The following is a 20,448-nucleotide window of genomic DNA, read 5'->3' as shown; positions in this document are numbered from 1 at the left end:
GAGAGGAACCGTGTTCCAAGGAGTAGGAATCTGGTGCAAAGGCACTGAGTTCAGTTTCTACTCCAAGGGACCAAGCAGACAAGACAACAGCTTGAGTCCTGTTTGTCCCTGATTTCCACGTGTTTGCCTGCTGTGGACAGCGGGCTGTTCTGTATTTCTAAGCCATGATGGGAAAATGAAACAGGGCCTCTGTTTTCCCCGAACTTACAAAATTTCTGGTGCAGACAGACTGATATTCCTTTTCCAAGGTGGAGAATGTTAAGGGCTCTAATGAGGATACAATAGAGTAAAGGTACTCAGAAGACACAGTAATTCACTCAGGGACTCTCAAAGGGCTTTCTGGAGGAGATGCTGTGCTGGGCCTGGAAGTATGAGCAGTTAAAGGAACCAGTTATAAGCCATCTCCAGCAGTGCCCTACAGGCACAAAAGGGGCGCTGAGCCGACAGGGCAGAGTCGAGGCTTGGGGACCGGTGGTGGACGTGGTGGGAAGTCCCCCAGCACCCTGTCTCCCGCCTTCTTAGATCTCCTGGGCCGCGGTTATGGTGCTACTGCTGCTACTGCTCCCGCCTGCGCTGCTCTCGCCCGGCGCGGCCGCGCAGCCCTTGCCGGACTGCTGCCGCCAGAAGACATGCTCCTGCCGTCTCTACGAGCTGCTGCATGGCGCCGGCAATCACGCGGCCGGCATACTGACGCTGGGAAAGCGGCGGCCCGGGCCTCCAGGTCTCCAGGGCCGGCTGCAGCGCCTCCTGCAGGCCAGCGGCAACCACGCGGCTGGCATCCTGACCATGGGCCGACGCGCAGGCGCAGAACCCGCGCCGCGCCCCTGTCCCGGGAGACGTTGTCCCACCGCAGCTTCCACTGCCGCCGTGCCTTGAGGACAGTCACGGCTCTGAGCCCTTACTCTAGCCCTGTGTTGTCCCTGCCCTCTCCCCTCCGCCTGCTAGGGTGTCAGCCCCCAGAAAAAGGCAATAAAGACGAATCTCGGGTTAGTGTGGCTGGTCTCTGTTCTTGTGTGATCGCGCGCTGCCCCTCAAGGAGCGCAACTTGGGAACGCTAGAGAGGGCTGGGGCACCGGCCTCAGCTGGTGAGTGGTTGGGTCTGAATTACACTTGCTGGGGAGCTCCCAGTGCCAGATATGTGCGCTCTGGGAATGAAGGATGCAGAACAGACATGTCCCTCAATGCTCTACTAGTCAATCTGTGCAGGGTAGTTTACATGGGAAGGCAGAGAGAACAAGAAAAGTTGCACAGAGGAGCAAAATCCGGCTGGGAAGAGATGAGCGTCTAGCCTGCAGAAAGGGCAGATAATATGGGGTTCAACAATGAATCATCCAGAGTGGCTGTGGCCTAGGGTGTGGGGACCAGTGAAGCATGCAGCCCAGAGTGTGAAGAGCCTCAGAAATGCTCACGCTTTACACTTCATTCTGTAGATAACTGGGTGCCATGGAAAATTCATAGACAGAGGTAGGCCACGACTTTTCTGCAACTCTAGCTTAAGACATTTAAAAGCAGTGACACAGAAGTGGCATTTGTCAACAAACTAATGTCCCAGATGATGATCCCCAGATCAGAACCTTGGGGTGAGGTGGGAACATGGGCCAGGATTCTCCCAGGCCTATCTTCCCACTCTCACTGGCTTTAGTTGTTTTGTCCTGGAAAGCAGCCACCCCATGCCACCTCAGCCATCCCAGTAATTTTCTGCTTACAGTGAGGAATTTCATATCTGGTTTCGCCTGGGTCCTTCATGCTGCCGCACTGGTTCCTTCCCAGAGAGGATGTAGATCAAGTCTATCTCTGCACCCTTGGAGATCTGCAAGCCGTAATTCTACCCACCTGAAAATGATCTTTCTCAGCCCCCAGACTCTTGCACTTGAAGAATAGCAGAAGGAAGAGGGTGAGATAGTAGGAGGAAGGAGAACAGAAAAGTAATTGCTCTTCAAGACACTTACTTTGTAACAAAGACAGGTATTATTCCATTACATTTTCACAATCACTACATGAGTTAAGAATCACTAACTGCATTTTACAGGTGAGAAAACTGAGGCTCAGACAGGCTAAGTCATACAATTAGTAAGTGACGTACCTGGAATTTGACCCCGTCGACCCCAAAGCTCTTTTCATTCTATTGTGCTGTGCTCAGTAGTAGAGTTCGCCAGGTAGCCATAGGTAAATCGAGGCACAAGGTGAGGGTTAAGTGGTGCGTTCTAGGAGCTGGAGCTCCCAGCCTCTCAATCCTTATCAGCAAAAGTCCATCTCTGCACCCTTGAAGACTTGCATAACTACCCACCTAAAAAACATCTCTCTCAGCTTACTAGCTCAAACCGGAGTGCAGGAATATGGAGTGCTGCAAAATATCCCAACTCCAGCAGGCGGCACTGCAAACCAGACTCTAGCCCCAGCGTGGGCGGCGCGCGGGGAAACCCGTGGGGCGGAGCCACAGGCAGGAGCGGAGAGAAGCCAGGGAACCACGCGTGGGGGCGTGACCACTCTGGCAGATAGGCGTGTCTGTCATACAAGCCCCGCCTCACTCCTGCAGGTCTTCCCTCCCGGTGGGCGTGTCCTGAATTCTCTCCCCTGGAGACACGCGTGGGCCTCTCCCCTCCCGGAGGGGGGGCGCCGAAAGGGGTGCGGGTGTTGCTGGCGGCCCCTCCCAGTGCTAGGCCACGTGGCGGACGCGGGCCGAGCCCGGGGGAAAAGAACCCGGCCCGCGGGGGATGAGGGGGCCCCCAGAGGCGGCGCCAAGCTGAGCCAAGCGCGACAGGGCTCCGGGCACAGAGACGGCGACGGCGGCGGTGGCGAGAGAGAGAGGGGAGGAGGCAGGCGGGCGCATGGGGCGCCCCGGCCCCGCCGGCAGCGCGCCCCCTCCCGCCTGGCCGCGCTGAAGGCCCTCCAGCGCCGCGCCTCGAACCCGCGCCCGGGGCCATGCCGGTCATGAAGGGGTTGCTGGCCCCGCAAAACACCTTTCTGGACACCATCGCCACTCGCTTCGACGGCACGCGTGAGTTGGGCAGAGGCTGGGAGGTAGGGGTTCACGCTGGTCGCCAAGTCTCCATCCCGGCCGGTTCGGGACTCCTGAATGTGGCGAGACCGGAGGCGAGAGGAGAGAAGAGTTGAGGGTCTGGGAACTTACGGGGCCGAGGTAAGGGAGCTGGGTGGGGAGCGCCCTGCAAGGGAAGACGGGAAAAGGGCCCGGAGCGCTGGGGTCCAAGGTTGGGGGGTGTGACTCAAAGGATGAGAGGCTCTTTGTGCGGCAAAACGGAGGAGGGGCCTTAGGAGCCGCCCACTCCAAGGCAGAGCTCTGCTGGGGGCGTGTTTGGAGGCATCCGAGACCCGGGGTGGGACGAGGTGGCCGGCCACACTAGGGTAGTCTCAGACGTCTCCAGCTCCCCCTCCCCCTAGAAAAAAAAAGATAAGACTTCGGCAGGACCCAGCTTAGATTAAGGTCACGCGCTCCGCGAATCGCCACCACCGACCCTGTGGCGCGTCTGTGTCTGGAGAGGGTGAGGTGGGAGGGGGGCGATCGGTGTGATGGAGGGAACTCCCTGCTTGCCCACCCCCGCTTGGGTTCCAGGTTCAGCACCTTGGACAGCTGCAACCCTCTTTCCCCGCCTCTTCTCCCGCCATTCCTTCTTCCTACCCTGAAGCCAAGAGATCTTCCCTTGTCCCCCTAGGGAACCCTGGACGAGATCTAAAGGGTGGGGGAGCGGTACCCGAGGGCGGAAACCGAGCCGCCAGGGCCCTACCCGCCTTCCTACCCTCCCCCCCCACACACACACACCTCCCTTGTTTCCATAGCACCCGTAACCGGGGCAACGGACCCTGGGATGGAAGGAGGCTGCGCCTGGGGCCCAGCACCTCTCGGGTACCCTCAGTGTCCCCATCATCCCCTCCACCCCCAGACACTCACCCCACCTGGCACGCGAGACTAGCTGTGTCTGAGGCCAGTTCCCTCGACTGAGACTCTGTCCTGGGATGGTCTGCAGCAGCCCCACTGCAGCCTCCCACCCACTGGAGCTGGAGAGAGCCAGCTTGGGTTCTCCTGCTGAGGGTTATTGGAGCCACACCCCATTGCCCTTTTCTGTCAGACTTGTTAACATTAAGGACAGGGCCCTGAAATTAACTGAAAAGTAATCCAGAAACTAGATCTTTCCTGGCAGGCAGGGAATGAGGGCCCTCTTCATCACTCTCTCCCTCCCCTCACATTTAGTTTTGTGAGTTTGAATAACCTCTGTCCTTTGGTTTCCTATCAATAAAATGGGTGCAGTATCACTAGAATCTCTGCCCTGCCCGCACTGTAATGGGACAACAGTATGTTGACTTTGAAAACTGTGGGGGAATCATTTCACCTTCTCAGAGAAGCTCTTGGTTGTAGCTCGCTCTGTGTAGTACTTCCAATGTGCCAGAACTTGTTCTCCTTCAGTAACTCAAGCAACCATCCCAACTACCATGTGAGGAGGACACTATTATAATCTCCCACTTTACCGATAAGGAAGCTAAGGCACCAAAGAGTTCACTAACTTGCCCAAGGTCACACATGGGTGGCAGGGGTGGGTACTGGAGCCCATGCCCTTACAGTGCTGTGCTGCCTCCTACAGCAATAGCTCACCAGTTTAAAGGCAGGTAGAGAACAGCACGACTTCTTAAGGCTGCTTCTCCATTCCCTCAGTAGTCCCTGCCCTAGTTCTAGGTCACTCTTAGGTGCTTGTCTATTTGCTGTATCTCTTCTTTCTCTAATTTCAGAAGATCCCAAGGGGGTCTCCAGGACCCACACTGGAACCTGGCAAGCATCTAGCTCTGTGACCTCTGGCCACGGCTGGGGCAAATGCTGCCCACCTAAAAGCTGACCTCTTCCCCTGACTTTGGCCTGACCTTGATCTCTTTTTCCCACAGACAGCAATTTCTTGCTGGCCAACGCACAGGGTCCACGGGGCTTCCCCATCGTCTACTGCTCTGACGGCTTCTGTGAGCTCACCGGCTACGGCCGCACCGAGGTCATGCAGAAAACCTGTAGCTGCCGTTTCCTCTATGGCCCAGAGACCAGTGAGCCAGCCCTTCAGCGGCTACACAAGGCTCTGCAGGGCCATCAGGAGCACAGGGCTGAAATCTGCTTCTATCGCAAGGACGGTGAGGGGTCCAGTCTGCCCTACAGACCCACCCAGACCCCAGGCCTTACCAAGAGGCCACTTGGCACACTGGAAGCCTGGGTGCTCCTTACACTGCCACAAGATGACTGGGTGACATTGTGTCCTTGACCCTCTCTACGTCTCAGTTTTTCCATCCATAAGATGAAAGAGTTGGCTTACATAATCTCTGGGGTTTCTTAGTTCTAAACCTATACTAAGCTCTTTGATGATGTGCAGAAACCCAGAGGAACTGGGGAGAAAGAGAGGCCGTGGAATCACTCATCATCCCCCTCCTCTCCTCATCTACAGGTTCAGCCTTTTGGTGCCTCCTGGACATGATGCCCATCAAGAATGAGATGGGGGAGGTCGTGCTATTCCTTTTTTCCTTCAAGGACATCACTCAGAGTGGGGGCCCAGGACTTGGCCCTCCAGCAGGCCATGGAGACAGTAACCATGGTAACTGCAAGTGTGGGGAAGAGGCATGAAGGGGTCAGAGGCCCTTGCCCAAAGTCACAAAAGACCTCTCCCTACCCAGCTTCTTGGGATGTGTCCCTACTCATCTCTACACCCTTTTTCCCAACAGAAAACTCCCTTGGCCGAAGGGGAGCCAGCTCAAGACTTCGGTCCACCAGGAGGCAGAGCCGTACTGTCCTACACCGACTGACTGGCCATTTTGGACGCCGGGGCCAGAGAGGCATGAAAACTGATAATGTGAGCCCTATCTTCACCCCAACTACTCCCAAGTCCTCCAGCCTTGACTTTGAGGCACTCTTCTGCTCTCTCCCTGTTCCCTTGTCTCTTTGGTCCCCCTCCATGGGCTCGTCCCTCTTTCCACCCAGTTCCCGTGTACCACTCTTTTACTGTAGCCTCATCCCCACCCCACCCCCATACCTCCTTCTATTACATCTTCCTTGCTTCTTTGGGTGATTGACATTACTCTGCTCTGATGATGTCACAAGTGTAGCAATTACATCATCATCCACCCATGTGACAGGGTAACATCATGGGGTATGAAATCATAAGCTGTTGTGGTCTTGGGGAGAATCCCCGTTGGAGGCCTGGCATCTAGGCCTGTGTACCTCCTCTTAGGACCCCAACAAAGCCAGAGCATTGCATCACCAACCCTCTGGGCAGTCTGTTAGGGCTGCAGGCAGTGGAGCGGGCCATGCCAGCCTCCTCTTATCACTGGAAAACAGCCACTCTCCACTGTGCCCCTAGAACCCAGGAAACACTTGTGTGGGTGGAGTTAGTGGTACCTCAAGCTGTCAAGCTGTGGTGCCTGACTTGTCATAAGTAGGATGCAGGTCAAGCCTTGTAAACATCCTCTCACCAAAGACATGATTGATTCAAGAGGGAGACTGGGATTTCCTCAATGTCAGGTGCTGCCCTCTGAACACATCTCCTACACCTTCTGTCTCCTCTCCTGGTTGCCCTTGCTGTGCCCACCTATTCCATTACACTCTTCCCTTTTCCTTACATCTCCCTCCCCCAGCCCTGGCTCCTCTCTCCCCCAAGTGTCCCCAACTGCCACCCCTCTCCCTTTAGAACGTGTTTGAGCCAAAGCCATCAGTGCCTGAGTACAAGGTCGCCTCTGTGGGGGGATCCCGCTGCCTCCTCCTCCACTACAGTGTCCCCAAGGCTGTCTGGGATGGTCTAATCCTCCTCGCCACCTTCTATGTTGCGGTCACCGTCCCCTACAACGTCTGCTTCTCGGGTGATGACGACACTCCCATCACCTCCCGACACACTCTTGTCAGCGACATTGCTGTGGAGATGCTCTTCATCCTAGGTCAGATCCTTTGCCCCATGTGACTTGGGGTGGACAGGGGGACCCGCTCAGCCAATTCTCATGCCATCCTGAGCCTGTAAGCTCATCTATTTCTGGGTCCATGTACCCTGACCCCAGCCCTTGCAGCCTTCAGCCTTTGGCCATCTCCTCCCTAAGGACCAGCCAGAGACCCAATCCATGTTCTCCATCCTTGCCTCTTCCTCCATCCTGGGTCTCTGAGGCTTGTTGTCAGCATGCCTAGTTCCTTGGCCCCTTGGCCTGAGTTCCCAAGCCAAGGTGCCCTAGTAATAGTCTCTTGCACCCCCAGATATCATCCTGAACTTCCGCACCACCTATGTGTCCCAGTCCGGCCAGGTGATCTCTGCTCCTCGCTCCATTGGCCTCCACTACCTGGCCACCTGGTTCTTCGTGGACCTTATTGCTGCTCTGCCCTTTGACCTGCTTTACGTCTTTAACATCACCGTGGTGAGTGACCCCCGTCCCATCATGCAGCCTAGTCCCCCAACTTCCACACAGTATCTCCCATTACCAGTGTGAGTGGCCATCAAGTCAGCCCTGATTCAGAGCCACTTCATGTGCATCAGGGTAGAACTGTGCTCCGTAGCAGCTTCAGTGGCTGATTTTTTGGAAGTAGATCACCAGGCCTTTCTTGAGTTGTCTCTGGGTGGCTCAAACATCCAACCTTTTGATTAGCAGCCAAGTACATTAACCATTGCTACCACTTAGGTACTCCCATTAACCCACTGTCATTGAGTCAAATTCTAACTCATAAGAGAATTATGAGAATTCTATTCAGAATAGAATAGAACTGTCCCATAGGGTTTCCAAGGCTATAAATCTTTATGGAAGCAGACTGCCGCATTTTTCTCCCATGGAGTGGCTGATGGGTTCTAACTGCCAACCTTCTGGTTAGCAGCCAGGTGGGCACTTTAACCACTGCACCACCTAGGCTCCTCCACCTCCCATCAGGAGACCTCCAAACCCAGACTCAGTCCTTCCCATCAATCCATCTGCAAACACTCGTTAGGCACCTTCTGTGGGCCAAACCCTGTTCTAGGTGCTGGAAGGATCAGGAAGGTCTGTGCTCTTGGGGAACTCAGTTCACAATCTCTGAGAGAAGCTGAGACAAAGGCAGAGAGAGCTAACTAGGGCTACCAAGGCAGCGTTGGTCTGATGCCAAATGAGTGGTACTTTTCACATTTTTATTTAACAAACAACTGATGAGCACTTAGCTGTCTGCACAGCACTGTGTGGGGCATGGTCACTGTGGGAAAAAGGCACAAGGATGTGACTTCCTGGTGGCTAAGCTGGAGAGGGGACAGGGATACTGGAGGGGGGAGGGCATCAGAAACAGAAAAGGAATATGGGAGTGGAAGATGGGGATGAGGTGTTGCTGGGTTGGGGCTGGGTGCAGAGCTAGCTGGCCTTGGAGTTCCAGGCTGGAACACAGGCATGTGCAAAAATGATCTGAAATCTGGGAGGCAAAAGTATCTGGATCAGGGATCGGCTAGGGTGGTCTAAAAAGAGTTCTGGAAGGAGGTGAGAATAGAGCTAGACCTTAAGCAGTGAGCAGGACCTGGCTGGCTGGAGATGAGGAGAGAGAGCATTCAAGGGTAGCACAGTAAGTCAAGCCCAGGAAGAAGAGCGAGGCTGTGGGGTGGGTTTGGAGGCAAAGAGGACCCAGACCTGTGTCCTCCTGGGGAGCTGCCAGGAGATGCCCTGAGGGCTCAGCTCTGGACCCATCCAGCAGAGCAGTAGGTCTTCTCAGGTCCAGGGTCAGGGAGTCCCATCCTGTGTCCCCAGACCCCCTCAGTTGTTGGTTGGGAGGTGGAGAGCAGTTTCCCTATGAGCTCCTCTCTCTGCCACACTAGCTATAGTGGGAAACCACCTACACGCAGACAGATTTAACTAGCCGCCAACGGGCTGTGGGCCTCTTCTCCTGGCTGTGCACACGTGTGTGCATGCTCCTACACACGTGCATGTGTGTATGTCTGCCCTGAGGCCCTGGCCATTCCAAGCAGAGCTCCAATTGTCCTCACAAACATACTCCTCTGTGCCCACCAGACAGACAGCTGTCCCTGTAGGAGAGGGGGAACTGCAGAGAGCCCCTTGCCCTCCTCCTCTGGTACCTTTGGAAGCATTTTAGTGTTCACCAAGATTTTTCCACACCCATAATCACACAGGAACCTCACAGTAGCCCTTTGGGGCAGACTCTTATCCCTCTTTTTCAAATACATAGACACAGAGGAGTTTAGTGACTTGCTGAAGATCACACAGCTAGCAAGTAACAAACAGGAAATTAGAACTACATCTCCAGGCTCCTAGCCTGCTATTCTTTCCAGTATACCACCCTGCTTCCCAGGCAACCAGGGTGCCTGAGTGGGTAGTCTGGCTTAAGAGGAGATGAGGAACAATGCTGGGGGCTGGAGGGAGGCAGAACAAAGACAGAAGATGGACAGCACTGGCAGAGCTGTGGGCTTGAAGGAGGCTGGCCTGAGCTGAGATTTTCTGGTCCTAGAAGAATAAGAGGAGGGCTCCCAAGGGAGTAGGGCCCAGGACAGGTGACTGGGAGAAACCCTGCAGGACTCAAGTTTAGAGCCAGGACCTCTGGGAGCTGGGGGTGAGCATTAGGCTCCAGGGAGGATCCATGATGGGGGAATTAGAGCCATGTCCTTTCCAGCTCCTTCACCTCAGATTAGAGAAAATGGGCATGAGGTGGTTCGGAGCAGTGTGGGACCAGGACTATGAGGGATGATCCTGGAGGCCCGTAAGGGGCAGTGGAAGGCCTTCACACAAGGCTCCCCAGGCACCACCCCAGAGGCCCAGCCCTAGCCTCCAAGCTGCCCCGTGAGAAGATAAGCCCCACCTGTTCCTCACCCCCAAGATAGGAAGGACCCTTTGAAATACTAACATTACCAATGAGAATAGTAGTAGTCATGATATTAGCTCATGTTTACAGGACCTTTATTAGGTACCATTAGCTCCATCAACCCATCCCAGCACCATAAGGACCAAGATCTCCCAGCCTAGGCTTCCTTAGTCCCTGTTCTCTTTCTTTCCAGTTCTTGGGTGTGACTTTCATCTGCAACTGATTCGCAGGGAGAAGTGCCCCCGTGTTTGGGCTTCCAACCCTCCAGCTGCACAGGCTCCCTCTTGCCTGTTCCCATTCCACCGTGCTGCCCTATGTCTCAGGGAGAGGCCCCTGTCACAGTCACCAGCTCTTATCCACAGCTGGCAGTGTCCAAGACACTGGGGGCTTCCAGCAGGGGCTCTGTCAGAGATCTTCTCTCTTTCCTCCTGCCTCTGGCCTGACTTGACTTCTCCATCAGCCCAAATGCAGTATAGTGTGGTATGGGCTTGGTATTGGTCAAGCTCCATCGTTTCCTTGGTCTGTGATCTTGAGTAAGTCACTAATTTCTCTGAGGCTTAGTTTACTCACCTGCAAATTAAGGACAATGAGGATCACTGGACTGAAGACCTGGTATATATAGACACCAAAAAACAAAACAAAAAACTCATTGCTGTGGAGTCAGTTCTGACTCATAGTGACCCTATAGGACAGACAGAACTACTCCATCGGGTTTCCAAAGCTGTAATCTCTATGTAAAGAAACAGCATCATCTTTCTCCCATGGAGCGGCTGATGGATTTAAACTGCTGGCCTTCTGGTTAGCAGCCAAATGCTGAACCACTGTGCCACCAGGGTTCCTTGGTACATGTATGTAGGAAGCCAGTATTAGTTTCACTATTATTCTCTCCCCCACTGTAGTTCCTTCTCAGGACAGCGGGGATTTTTTTTCCCCTTGCTGCAGCTTCCCTGGCTCCAGGGCCTCTGGTGGGAAGGCATGGGGAGGGAAAAGGAGGGGAGGGGGCATGAGGGCTGTGACTGTGACGAGGTGTGCCTGCTGACAGCCTCCCCCGCCACGCTCCCGCAGACATCGCTGGTGCACCTGCTGAAGACAGTGAGGCTGCTACGTTTGCTGCGGCTGCTGCAAAAGCTGGAGCGCTACTCGCAGTGCAGCGCCGTGGTGCTCACGCTGCTCATGTCTGTGTTTGCACTCCTTGCCCACTGGATGGCCTGTGTCTGGTATGTCATCGGGCGCCGGGAGATGGAGGCCAATGACCCGCTGCTCTGGGACATCGGTGAGCCACCAACCCCGGGCCTCCATTGACCACTCATACTCTTGCTCTGTCCACTAAGTTCCCAAGCTGATGCCTCCACCAGTACCCGGGCCCCCACCCCCCTTCCTCCATCCAGCCAACAAGCAGGCATTGAGTTCCTTCTGGATCAGGCACTGGTAGTATTGATTTGAAGACAAGGGTTCTGCCTTCTGGGACCTCCCAGACTAGCAGGGGAGCAAGAGCAGCGACAGAGAATCAGAATACAGAACACTGTGATTGAGTGGAGGCACAGGAGGCACATGGAGTGCACAAGCAGAGACCCTAAATGAGCTTGGCCCATCCTCTCCACCATCAATCCCTTCTGCCGCCATCAATCCTGCCTTCTCCAGGCTGGAGAAGGCCCATGCCCTTAGTGTCCCACTGGAAGGCCCATCAGATCCTGACACTTCCCTCTCTTTTATCCCCACACCTATCCATCACATCAATACCACTGCCTACATCCCTTCTGTCCCTCAGCAGTCCATCCCACCACCCTCTCTCACTTAGGCTTCTGTAGTAGCCTCATCCTGGTCTCCCAGCCCTTTCCCATCTCCATCCACCTATCCACACCTAAGCCAAATTAGTCTCCCTAGAAGCAATGCTGGCCTGCCCCACCCCTGCTCAGACACTTCCAGTAGCCCACTGCCCTCAGAATAAAGTTCATATCCGATTTGTTCCTGCACACCTCTCTAGCCCTACCTGGCCTCCCTCTCTCCCCTGCTCCCTGGGTTGCAGCCCCATGGGCTTTCTCACCTTGGGCCTTGAACAAGAATATTCTTCTCTGACTCCCTCTCTCCCCTTTTGTCTCCTCTCTTTGGTTCACCTGGGTGGCTTTTCTGTTCATTACACTCTCAACTGAAATGCCGTGTCCTACGGAAACCCTCCAAGGAGCCCTAGTGACACAACAGTTAAGCCTTCAGCTGCTAACTGAAAGGTTGGCGGTTTGAACCCACCGAGCCACTCTGTTGGAGAAAGGCTTGGTGATCTACTTCCGTGAGGATTACAGCCTAGAAAACCCTACGGAGCAGTTCCACTCTGTCATGTGAGGTCACTATGAGTCAGAAGTCAACTTGACAAGCACCAAACAACAATCAAGAAACCACCCAAGAACTGCCCGCTCCCAACTTTATTAACTTCTAATTAACCCTAACCTGTTGTGTGGTTCCTAAGACTCGTTATAAACCAGTTGCCTTCCAGTAGACTCTGCTTCATGGTGACCCCACCTGTCAGAGCAGAACTGGGCTCCATAGGGTTTTCAATGGCTGATTTGGTAGATAGCAGGCCTGTCTTCTGAGGCACCTCTGCTGGACTCAGCTTCCAGTGTTTCTGTAAGCAGCTGAGCACACCACCGCCGGACTCCAAGATACATTATGCTTCCCCTTTTGTAAAGCATCTCCCACCTCCAATGGTAATTTCATGTTTCTTTCCCCTCCAGACTGTAAATTCCACCAGGTCCCGGAAAGTGTCTCTCTGGGTCAAAGAGGTGCCCAATAAAACAGCAGTGAGTTGAAGGGCCCCCTGACCAATCAGCAGTGTAGGAAGATGTAGTTCTTGGTGGCAACTGTAACCATTTCACCACCAGGAACCCCAGTCCGCTCCTCACCTTTCCAGTGCCAACCCGTGCACACCAGTGCCTCAGTCAATACCTGCGCAAGGTCAAGCGCCCATAGCTCATGGGAAACTGGTTCTCCCTCCACCCCACCCCAGGCTGGTTGCATGAGCTGGGCAAGCGGCTGGAGATGCCCTACGTCAACGGCTCGGCAGGTGGCCCTTCACGGCGCAGTGCCTACATCGCAGCCCTGTACTTCACGCTGAGCAGCCTCACCAGCGTGGGCTTTGGCAACGTGTGCGCCAACACTGACGCCGAGAAGATCTTCTCCATCTGCACCATGCTCATAGGCGGTGAGGGTGGGCCCGCCTGCCCTTCGGGAGGCCCTGCTAGGCCAGTGCCACGGGAAACTGAGGCCCAAGGTGTCCACCCAAGTCCAGACAGCTGTGCATTCATTCAATGACGTCCCTTCAGCACGTGCTGACCCTGGAGAATGCTGGGAACAGGCGTGGCCTCTTGCGAGACTGGGATGGGAAATCCACGTCACTACCCAATTAAGGGCCGGGGGTGTGGCAAAAGACCCTCAGCGGAGGGTCTATGTCTTTCTCGACTACCCCCTATTTATGCCCCCAGCCCAGCCCCTGGCAACCTGTAGGCCTGCCCACGGCTCTCTTGCTGGTCCCCGGGAACCTAGAGGCCCTTCCAGGGCAGGGTGGGCTTGGGAGCAGGGGAGGAAGCGGGAGGCGCCACAGTCGCCCCTGACCCACTGTCTGCGCCACCACCGTAGCGCTGATGCATGCCGTGGTGTTTGGAAACGTGACGGCTATCATCCAGCGCATGTACTCGCGCCGCTCGCTCTACCACAGCCGCATGAAGGACCTCAAGGACTTCATCCGCGTGCACCGCCTGCCGAGGCCGCTCAAACAGCGCATGCTCGAGTACTTCCAGACCACGTGGGCAGTCAACAGCGGCATAGATGCTAACGAGGTAATACGCAGAGCCCTGCATTCCCTCCCTCCCCCACAGCAAGTGGAGGAATGGTAGCTCTCCCAGTTTAGAATGGGAGCAAATGGGGCCCAGGGAGGTGAGGTGCTGCACACAGCGGCAGGCACTCACCCACCCAAATCCAAATCCCTTTTCTTTCGCACTGGAATATGGAAGCTCAGGCCTCAGCCAACATTTCTTAAGTACCTGTTATGCGCCAGCTTGGGTGCTGGACTCTGGGAACTCAAAGATGGTCGTTATACTCAGCCCTTGCCCTCAGGGAGCCCCTAGTCTGGCAAACAAATAAATAATTATGGAGAAGAAATGTAATGGAGGGAAGTTGGTGCGTTAGGGGCCCAGAGGAGTCAGGAAAAGTGGCACAGAGGAAGGGACATCATGAAGGACAAGAAAGAAGTCAGTCGGCCAAGGGAAGGCCATTCCAGGCAGACAGAGCAATAAGGACCCAGGTCCGGAAGTGTTGACACAAAAGAGAAGGGTATGTGCAGGGAACTGAAAGTAGTACAGTGAGCCTTCGGGAGCACAGCATTGGGAGAGAGGGAGAGAAGTGGGCCCACGCAGCTCAAGGGTGACTTTGAATTTAAATTGTATCCTGCAAGAATTTTAGGCCAGAGAGTGGCATGGGGATGTAAGAGGGAATGGGTTAGTGAAATATTTCTGAGGGTACTATCTATGAGATTTGGGGATCAGCTAGTTGTAGGAGAGGAGTACAGAATGACTCACAAGTTTCTGGCTTGGGCAAAGGGCTGGATGGAGGAAGATGGAGCTTAGGGGTGAAAATGAGAGTCCAGGGTCAGACCACAATGAGGATGTGGTGCCTGTGGGAGCTCCAGGTGGAGTTGCCTAGCAGGTAGTTGGAAATACAGGTCTGGACCCAGATTTGGGGTTTGGGCCTCACAGGTGGTGGGGAAGTCATGGGACCGGTTGTAATGATCAAGGGAGTGTCTGGAAAGTGAGAGGAGAGCCACGGGGAAGGCTGCAGCTGAGGAGCCTGGGAAATGGAGAAGGAGCAGTCAGAGAAGTGGGAGGAGAACTGAGGAACCATGTCACAGGAGCCCAGAGAGAACAGTTTCTCTAGTAGAGACAAGTCAGAAAGTCAGGGACTTGGTAAAATGAGGATGGAAGTCTGAACATTAAATTTGGCCCCTAGGACGTCATTGGTAAGATTTGAGATCTGGTGAAACTCTGAGTTTTGCAGATGGGAGTTCTGAGGCCCAGAGAGAGGAATTGGATTGCCCAAGGACCACAGGGATTTAGGAGCAGAGCTGACTCCCAATCTCCGGACTCCTGGTCTGGCCAACCAGGGATGTCCTAGGATGTGTGGGATTGAGTAATCAGGACACGAATGAGTAACCAGTGAGTATAGCTTTGGGCAGTGGACAGATGGGAGATGACCTAGTCTCTGCCCCAGAAATTGGCTGGGAGGTCAAGCACAATTGAGCCTAGACATACAGAAGTCTCCCTCAGAGTCAGAGATGGGCGCCTTCAAAGCAAAGAGTAAGCTGGAGCTCTCTCCTTGAAGACAGCTCCACACATTTGCAGAGTTGAGTAGCAGCAGCAGGGGAATGGCCAGAATGACCTATGCCCCTTATGCAGTTACTGCGTGACTTCCCAGACGAGCTGAGAGCTGACATTGCTATGCACCTGAATCGGGAGATCCTGCAGCTACCACTGTTTGGAGCAGCGAGCAGGGGCTGCCTGCGGGCCTTGTCCCTGCACATCAAGACTTCATTCTGCGCTCCTGGCGAGTACCTGTTGCGCCGTGGGGATGCCCTACAGGCGCACTACTATGTCTGCTCTGGCTCACTTGAGGTGCTCCGTGACAACATGGTGCTGGCAATCCTGGGTGAGGAGTCCCCTACCACCCACTACCAATGCCAGAACCCTTGGGAATGGCCAGGAGTCTAGGGAACGGGATACCCCTAGTGGAGACCTGGAATTCTGGCTGAGAGTACTCTTTCTTGGTCCCCCACCCTCCTACTATCCCTCTTTGACCATGCCCTTTTGACCACTCCCCTCTGACTTGCCCCTAATCCCACTGGGCATCCCCCCAACCCACCAACCCTTACCAATGACTGTCTCCCAACTCCACTGACCCTTCCCCATTGACACTCAGTTCCACTGATATTTGTCCTTTAATTAATCCTCTGCCCATTCTTTATTGATCATCTAATTCCATTGATCATTCCTTCAGCCCTATTGACATCTCCCATTGACTATATCCCAACCCCACCAGTCATTATCCACTTACCTTTTCCCAACTTCATTGATTACTTCCACTTTGATCCCATTGATTGGCCCATCTTTAACCATTCTTCAACTCCACTGACCACCTCTCACTGATATCCCTTTGGTCCCTCTGCCCCAGATGACTGTCCCCATCCATTACCCACAGGAAAGGGGGACCTTATTGGGGCAGATATCCCTGAGCCGGGGCAGGAGCCTGGGTCAAGTGCAGGCCCGAGCTGCGTGCTGAAGACCAGCGCTGACGTGAAGGCACTGACCTACTGTGGCCTGCAGCAGCTGAGCAGCCGAGGGCTGGCTGAGGTCCTGAGGCTCTACCCTGAGTATGGGGCTGCCTTTCGGGCCGGCCTGCCCCGGGACCTCACCTTCAACCTGCGCCAGGGCTCTGACACTAATGTACGTAGACCTCTTATAGCTTTCACCCCCTCCAGGGTCCCCTTCTTCAAAGCAGACTTCCCCCAGCCCGAGAGAATCTCATGAATCTCCCTCCATCCTGAAAACATCATCTCTCAAACCCAGGCACCCTTCTTGCATGCCCCTTGCATGCTTAACATCGTCCAACCCCACTGACACTACTCCATTGGCCATCAACCAGCCCCATGAACCATCTCTCACCACCTTCTATGCCTAACTCTACTGACCTGTCTCCTGCTGCCCATCCCCTAGCCTCACTCAGACTCCTTCAAAGGGCCCTACTTTGGAGACAACACCCCTCATAGGCTTCTCCTCCTTCAAAGCCCTCTCTGGACCAGGCATCAACCTTTGGGTCTCCACTCACCAAATGTTTACTGAGACCCATTTTGTTTTAGGCTCTGGGCCTATTTTACACCCTAGTCTTTTGCTGCTTTTTAGTCTCATTCTGCCACTCAGGATTTCTCTGAGTCGGAGTTGGGGGTGTCTGTGGCTCAGTTCCACAAAAGGGACCCATATTCTCAACCCTTCGCCACTGTTGGGTGGAATTAGGAGGTGCTCCACCAGAGGAGTGGGGAGGTGTGGATAAGCTTGAATCCCCCCCCAATGTCCCCACAGGGCCTCAGCCGCTTTGTTCGGTCCCCTCGCCTCTCCCAGGTAACACCCTTTTCTTGGGTGGGGGGTGAGATTGCACTGGGGAGAAGGTTGGGAGTTGGGGACATCTTTTCTTGGCAGTTCTGCTCAGTGAGAAGGGATGGGGAGCAGCATCCACAAACGAAAGCTGTTGCTTAATGAAAGGGCCTGTTGTTCACTGTCCTGAGACATCAGCTGCCTCTCTGCCTCTCACAGCCCCGCTCGGAAAGGCTCAGCTCCTCCTCAGACAAGACCCTGCCATCCATCACAGAGGCTGAGGGTGGGGCAGAGGCTGGGGGTGGCCCCAGGCCCCGCCGGCCCCTCCTGCTGCCCAACCTCAGCCCCTCCCGGCCTCGGGGCTCGCTGGTCAGCCTTCTGGGCGAGGAGCTACCCCCGTTCTCCACCCTCATCTCCTCTCCTTCCCTGTCTTCATCCCCTTCCCCTGCCCTGGCTGGCCGGGGCTGCAGCCCCTCCCCTCATGGCCCCCCCAGGGGCTCTGCTGCCTGGAAGCCCCCTCAGCTGCTCATTCCCCCACTGGGAACCTTTGGACCTCCAGACCTCAGTCCCCGGTGAGACTCCAGCCTCTCCCTTATTCTTGCTGGCTTCCAGAACCTTTTCTGGGCTCTGTCCCCAGCATTCTGAGCAGTGTCCTCTCTGTCTCCCCATTTGCCCACCCCACCCTTCCTGATCCCACCACAGCTTGCAACCCCTACCCCCTTTGACCACTGCTCCTTCCCAGTTCCCTGGTCCTGCTGCCCCCCATCCACCCTCTGCCTATCGTGCGTGCTCTGTCCTTACCTCCTTGTGGTACTGATGAGCACTGTCCCCACCCCCAGGATAGTGGATGGCATTGAGGACTCTGGCAGCACAGCTGAGGCCCCCACATTCCGGTTTAGCAGGAAATCTGAGCCCCCAAGATCCCGCTCACAGGCCCCTCCTACAGGTAAGGGCCCAGCCTTGGACTTCAATTCACGTTCACTCACTCATTTGCCACTCATTCATTCATTCATTCATCCCACATGCAGTAGGGGCCTACCATGTGCCAGGTGCTGTGCTGAGAATGAACAGACAAACCAGCCCTGGCGCCTGCTCTCAGCAAGTGCCCAGTTAAGTGGGGCACACCTGTGTACACAGATAAACAGTTGCAGGGCCTGGTGCTAAGTACCATGACCAAGACGAGAACAGGACCTTGTGGTAGGAGAGGAGGGGCCCCTTAAGCTGTATCTTAAAGGGTGGGTAAGAGTTTAAGGGTAGAGCGGAGCAGTTGTTGAAAGGCAAAACAAGCAGATGTTCAGATGCCTAGAGCCTGGGGAGAAGGTGGGGGAATGAGTTTGCAGGTCCTTGGGACCAGCCTGAGGAGTCTGGGTTTCCCATCTCCTTGACCCAAGAGCTTTCTCTCCCCCTGCTTTCCACCCGCCCAGTAACAGGAGGGGCCCAGCCAGGCTTCAGGCTCAGGTGCCTGTGCTCCCTGCACTCCCCACCCCATTCTGCCTGCAGGGACCAGGCCCAGCAAGGAACTGGCCACGGAAGCCGAGGAGGTAAAGGAGAAGGTCTGCAGGCTGAACCAGGAGGTGAGTTAGGGCTGACCCCTCCCTTCTGACCTTGGAGAATATCATCTTGGGATCAGAGATTGTCTGATACAAAAAGCTTTTCAGGTTTTGGAGCCATTAAAATAGTCATGGTAACCAGGTGACCTTGGGCAAGTCCTATAACCTCTCCGAACTTGAGTTTCTTCATGGAAGAATGGTGTGAGGAGGAGGTGAAGAGTGCTTGCAGAGCTGGTCTGGTTCCTGGCACCGCGAGGGTCTTCAGTAATTATTCATTCCCCTTTTCCAGCTGGCTCAGATTTTCCAGCCTGAGAAGAGAGGGCCTTTTCTCCCTCCACCGCTTTGGGGTTCTCTCCTGCCTGGTACCCTCCCTCCACCAAGTTAGGATGCTCAATTCCTTTTCTCTTATCCCAAATCAAACCTGTTGATAGTGAGTCATTCTGACTCATAGCAACCCTATTGGACAGAGGAGAACTGCCCTATAGATTTTCCAAGGCTGTAAATCTTCACAGAAGCAGACTGTCACATTTTTTTCCCACAGAGCAGCTGGTGGGTTCCAACTGCTGACCTTCCCCTTCCATTTAGCAGCCGAGTGCTTAACAAGTGTGCCACCAGGGCTCCTTCCCTTATCCCAGCCTTGGGAAATGAGTGCTAAGCAGATGGTGGGAAAGCGGCAGCAGAGGTCAAGGGGGCTGAGAGGCCTCAGCTTCCAGGGGACTTGGACCCACAAGCCCCCATTCTGGTTGAGAAGAGCCCAGATCCTGTGTGTGGAGGCTCTGCCTTCTCCTCTTCCCAAGGGATCTCAGCACTGTCGCCACAGAGCAGCCAGGCCCAGCCGCTGGGAGTCGGCCTTCCCTCTGCTACGATAAACATCAGGCTTCCCAGAGGGGCCCTGGAGCTGGGGGCGGAGCTGGCCCTTGTTCAGCAACATTGAAGGCCAGCCTTGCTTCTGCTCTTCACCTCGGGTACCCCTCATTCTTCCTGGCCAGTGTTTCCAAATTTAAGTGTCTATGAGAACCACCTAGAGAACTTGTTAAAATATAGATTTCTGGGCCTCACCGAATCTAGGATGTCAGGGGTGGGGCCCAAAAATCTGTGTTCTGATGAGTTTCTTGGTTGATTCTGGTAATCACTGAAGTTTAAGAACCACTGACAGAGACACCATGATGGGATCACCTGAGAGATCCCTCACTTCCCAGCTGTGCAGCCCCTTTGAGCATTTTTTTTTGCATCTTGTAAAGTGTGTGTAGGGGGTGGTGGGAAGCAATTATCTGCTGCCCCAATTCCTTTATGGAAAGAGGTTAGGGTATTTGCATCTAGGCGGGAATCATCCCTGCCCTGCCTTCTTCCCAGAGTGGCCATGAACAGAGGGTGGTTATGAAGGAACCGCATAAACTGTCGAGGGTGCTTATTGTGGCATCTGTCAAAAAATATGGTGTGTTTTCAACAGATCGCCCGGCTCAACCAGGAAGTGTCTCAGCTCAGCCAGGAGCTTCGGCACATGATGAGCCTGCTACAAGCCAGACTGGGTCCCCCAGGCCCCCCTACAGACTCAGCATGGCCCCCAGAGTCTCCTTGCCCCCAGCTGAGGCCATCATGTGTCTCTCCCTGTCTGTCTGGATCACCACCTAGCCTCCAGGATACTACACTTGCTGAGGTCCATTGCCCGGCCATTGTGGGGACAGCGGAGATGGGGGTTGCTCCCCGAGACTCCAGGTCCCCTATGCTGTCTCCCTACCCTTCCCAGCCTGACCCTCTGGGACCCTCCCCATTGCCAGAGGCCTCACCCCCAACCCCAAGCCTCATGAGGCACAGCTTCCGGTCCAGATCGGACACTTTCCACTGACCCTGGCCCCGGGCCCAGGCCTGTCTGGGGTGGGCATTGTTGCCTACCATCCAGGGAGCGGCTGGGCCCCTTGGCCTTTTGCCTCAGGGTCAGAAGCCACCAGCTGGTCTGGTTGGCACTGGATTCTCTGGACTTTTAGACAAA

At 54.9% G+C, this 20,448-nt stretch overlaps 2 protein-coding genes across 2 annotated transcripts in view; both read left to right on the top strand.

Annotated features, from left to right (window-relative positions):
* HCRT (hypocretin neuropeptide precursor) overlaps window positions 1-876 on the top strand; it is a 1,274-nt gene extending 398 nt beyond the window's left edge. The window contains exon 2 of the mRNA XM_007942152.1: window positions 523-876. Coding sequence (XP_007940343.1) covers window positions 523-876 — 354 coding nt within the window. The remainder of the gene's footprint in view (window positions 1-522) is intronic.
* Window positions 877-2,922: 2,046 nt separating this feature from the next.
* Window positions 2,923-20,304, top strand: KCNH4 (potassium voltage-gated channel subfamily H member 4). The gene is made up of 16 exons (XM_007942151.2): window positions 2,923-2,998; window positions 4,891-5,124; window positions 5,433-5,579; window positions 5,707-5,834; window positions 6,669-6,912; window positions 7,220-7,377; window positions 10,847-11,054; window positions 12,780-12,974; window positions 13,409-13,608; window positions 15,220-15,469; window positions 16,019-16,263; window positions 16,897-16,935; window positions 17,128-17,480; window positions 17,748-17,854; window positions 18,409-18,482; window positions 19,909-20,304. The coding sequence occupies exons 1-16, from the start codon at window positions 2,923-2,925 to the stop codon at window positions 20,302-20,304; spliced, it is 3,054 nt and encodes a 1,017-aa protein (XP_007940342.1).
* Window positions 20,305-20,448: the final 144 nt, after the last annotated feature.

The sequence above is a fragment of the Orycteropus afer genome, unplaced genomic scaffold (assembly GCF_000298275.1).
Source record: "Orycteropus afer afer isolate SDZICR_OR568_19922 unplaced genomic scaffold, OryAfe1.0 scaffold00085, whole genome shotgun sequence".
Taxonomy (NCBI): domain Eukaryota; kingdom Metazoa; phylum Chordata; class Mammalia; order Tubulidentata; family Orycteropodidae; genus Orycteropus; species Orycteropus afer.
Note: the sequence above shows the minus strand (reverse complement) of the source record. Positions and strands in the feature narration are given on the sequence as shown.

Coding starts and splice junctions, on each gene's coding strand:
- KCNH4 (XM_007942151.2), top strand. CDS start 2,923: ATGCCGGTCATGAAGGGGTTGCTGGCCCCGCAAAACACCTTTCTGGAC. Junction 7,378..10,846: donor ACGTCTTTAACATCACCGTG/GTGAGTGACCCC, acceptor ACGCTCCCGCAG/ACATCGCTGGTGCACCTGCT. Junction 15,470..16,018: donor CATGGTGCTGGCAATCCTGG/GTGAGGAGTCCC, acceptor CATTACCCACAG/GAAAGGGGGACCTTATTGGG.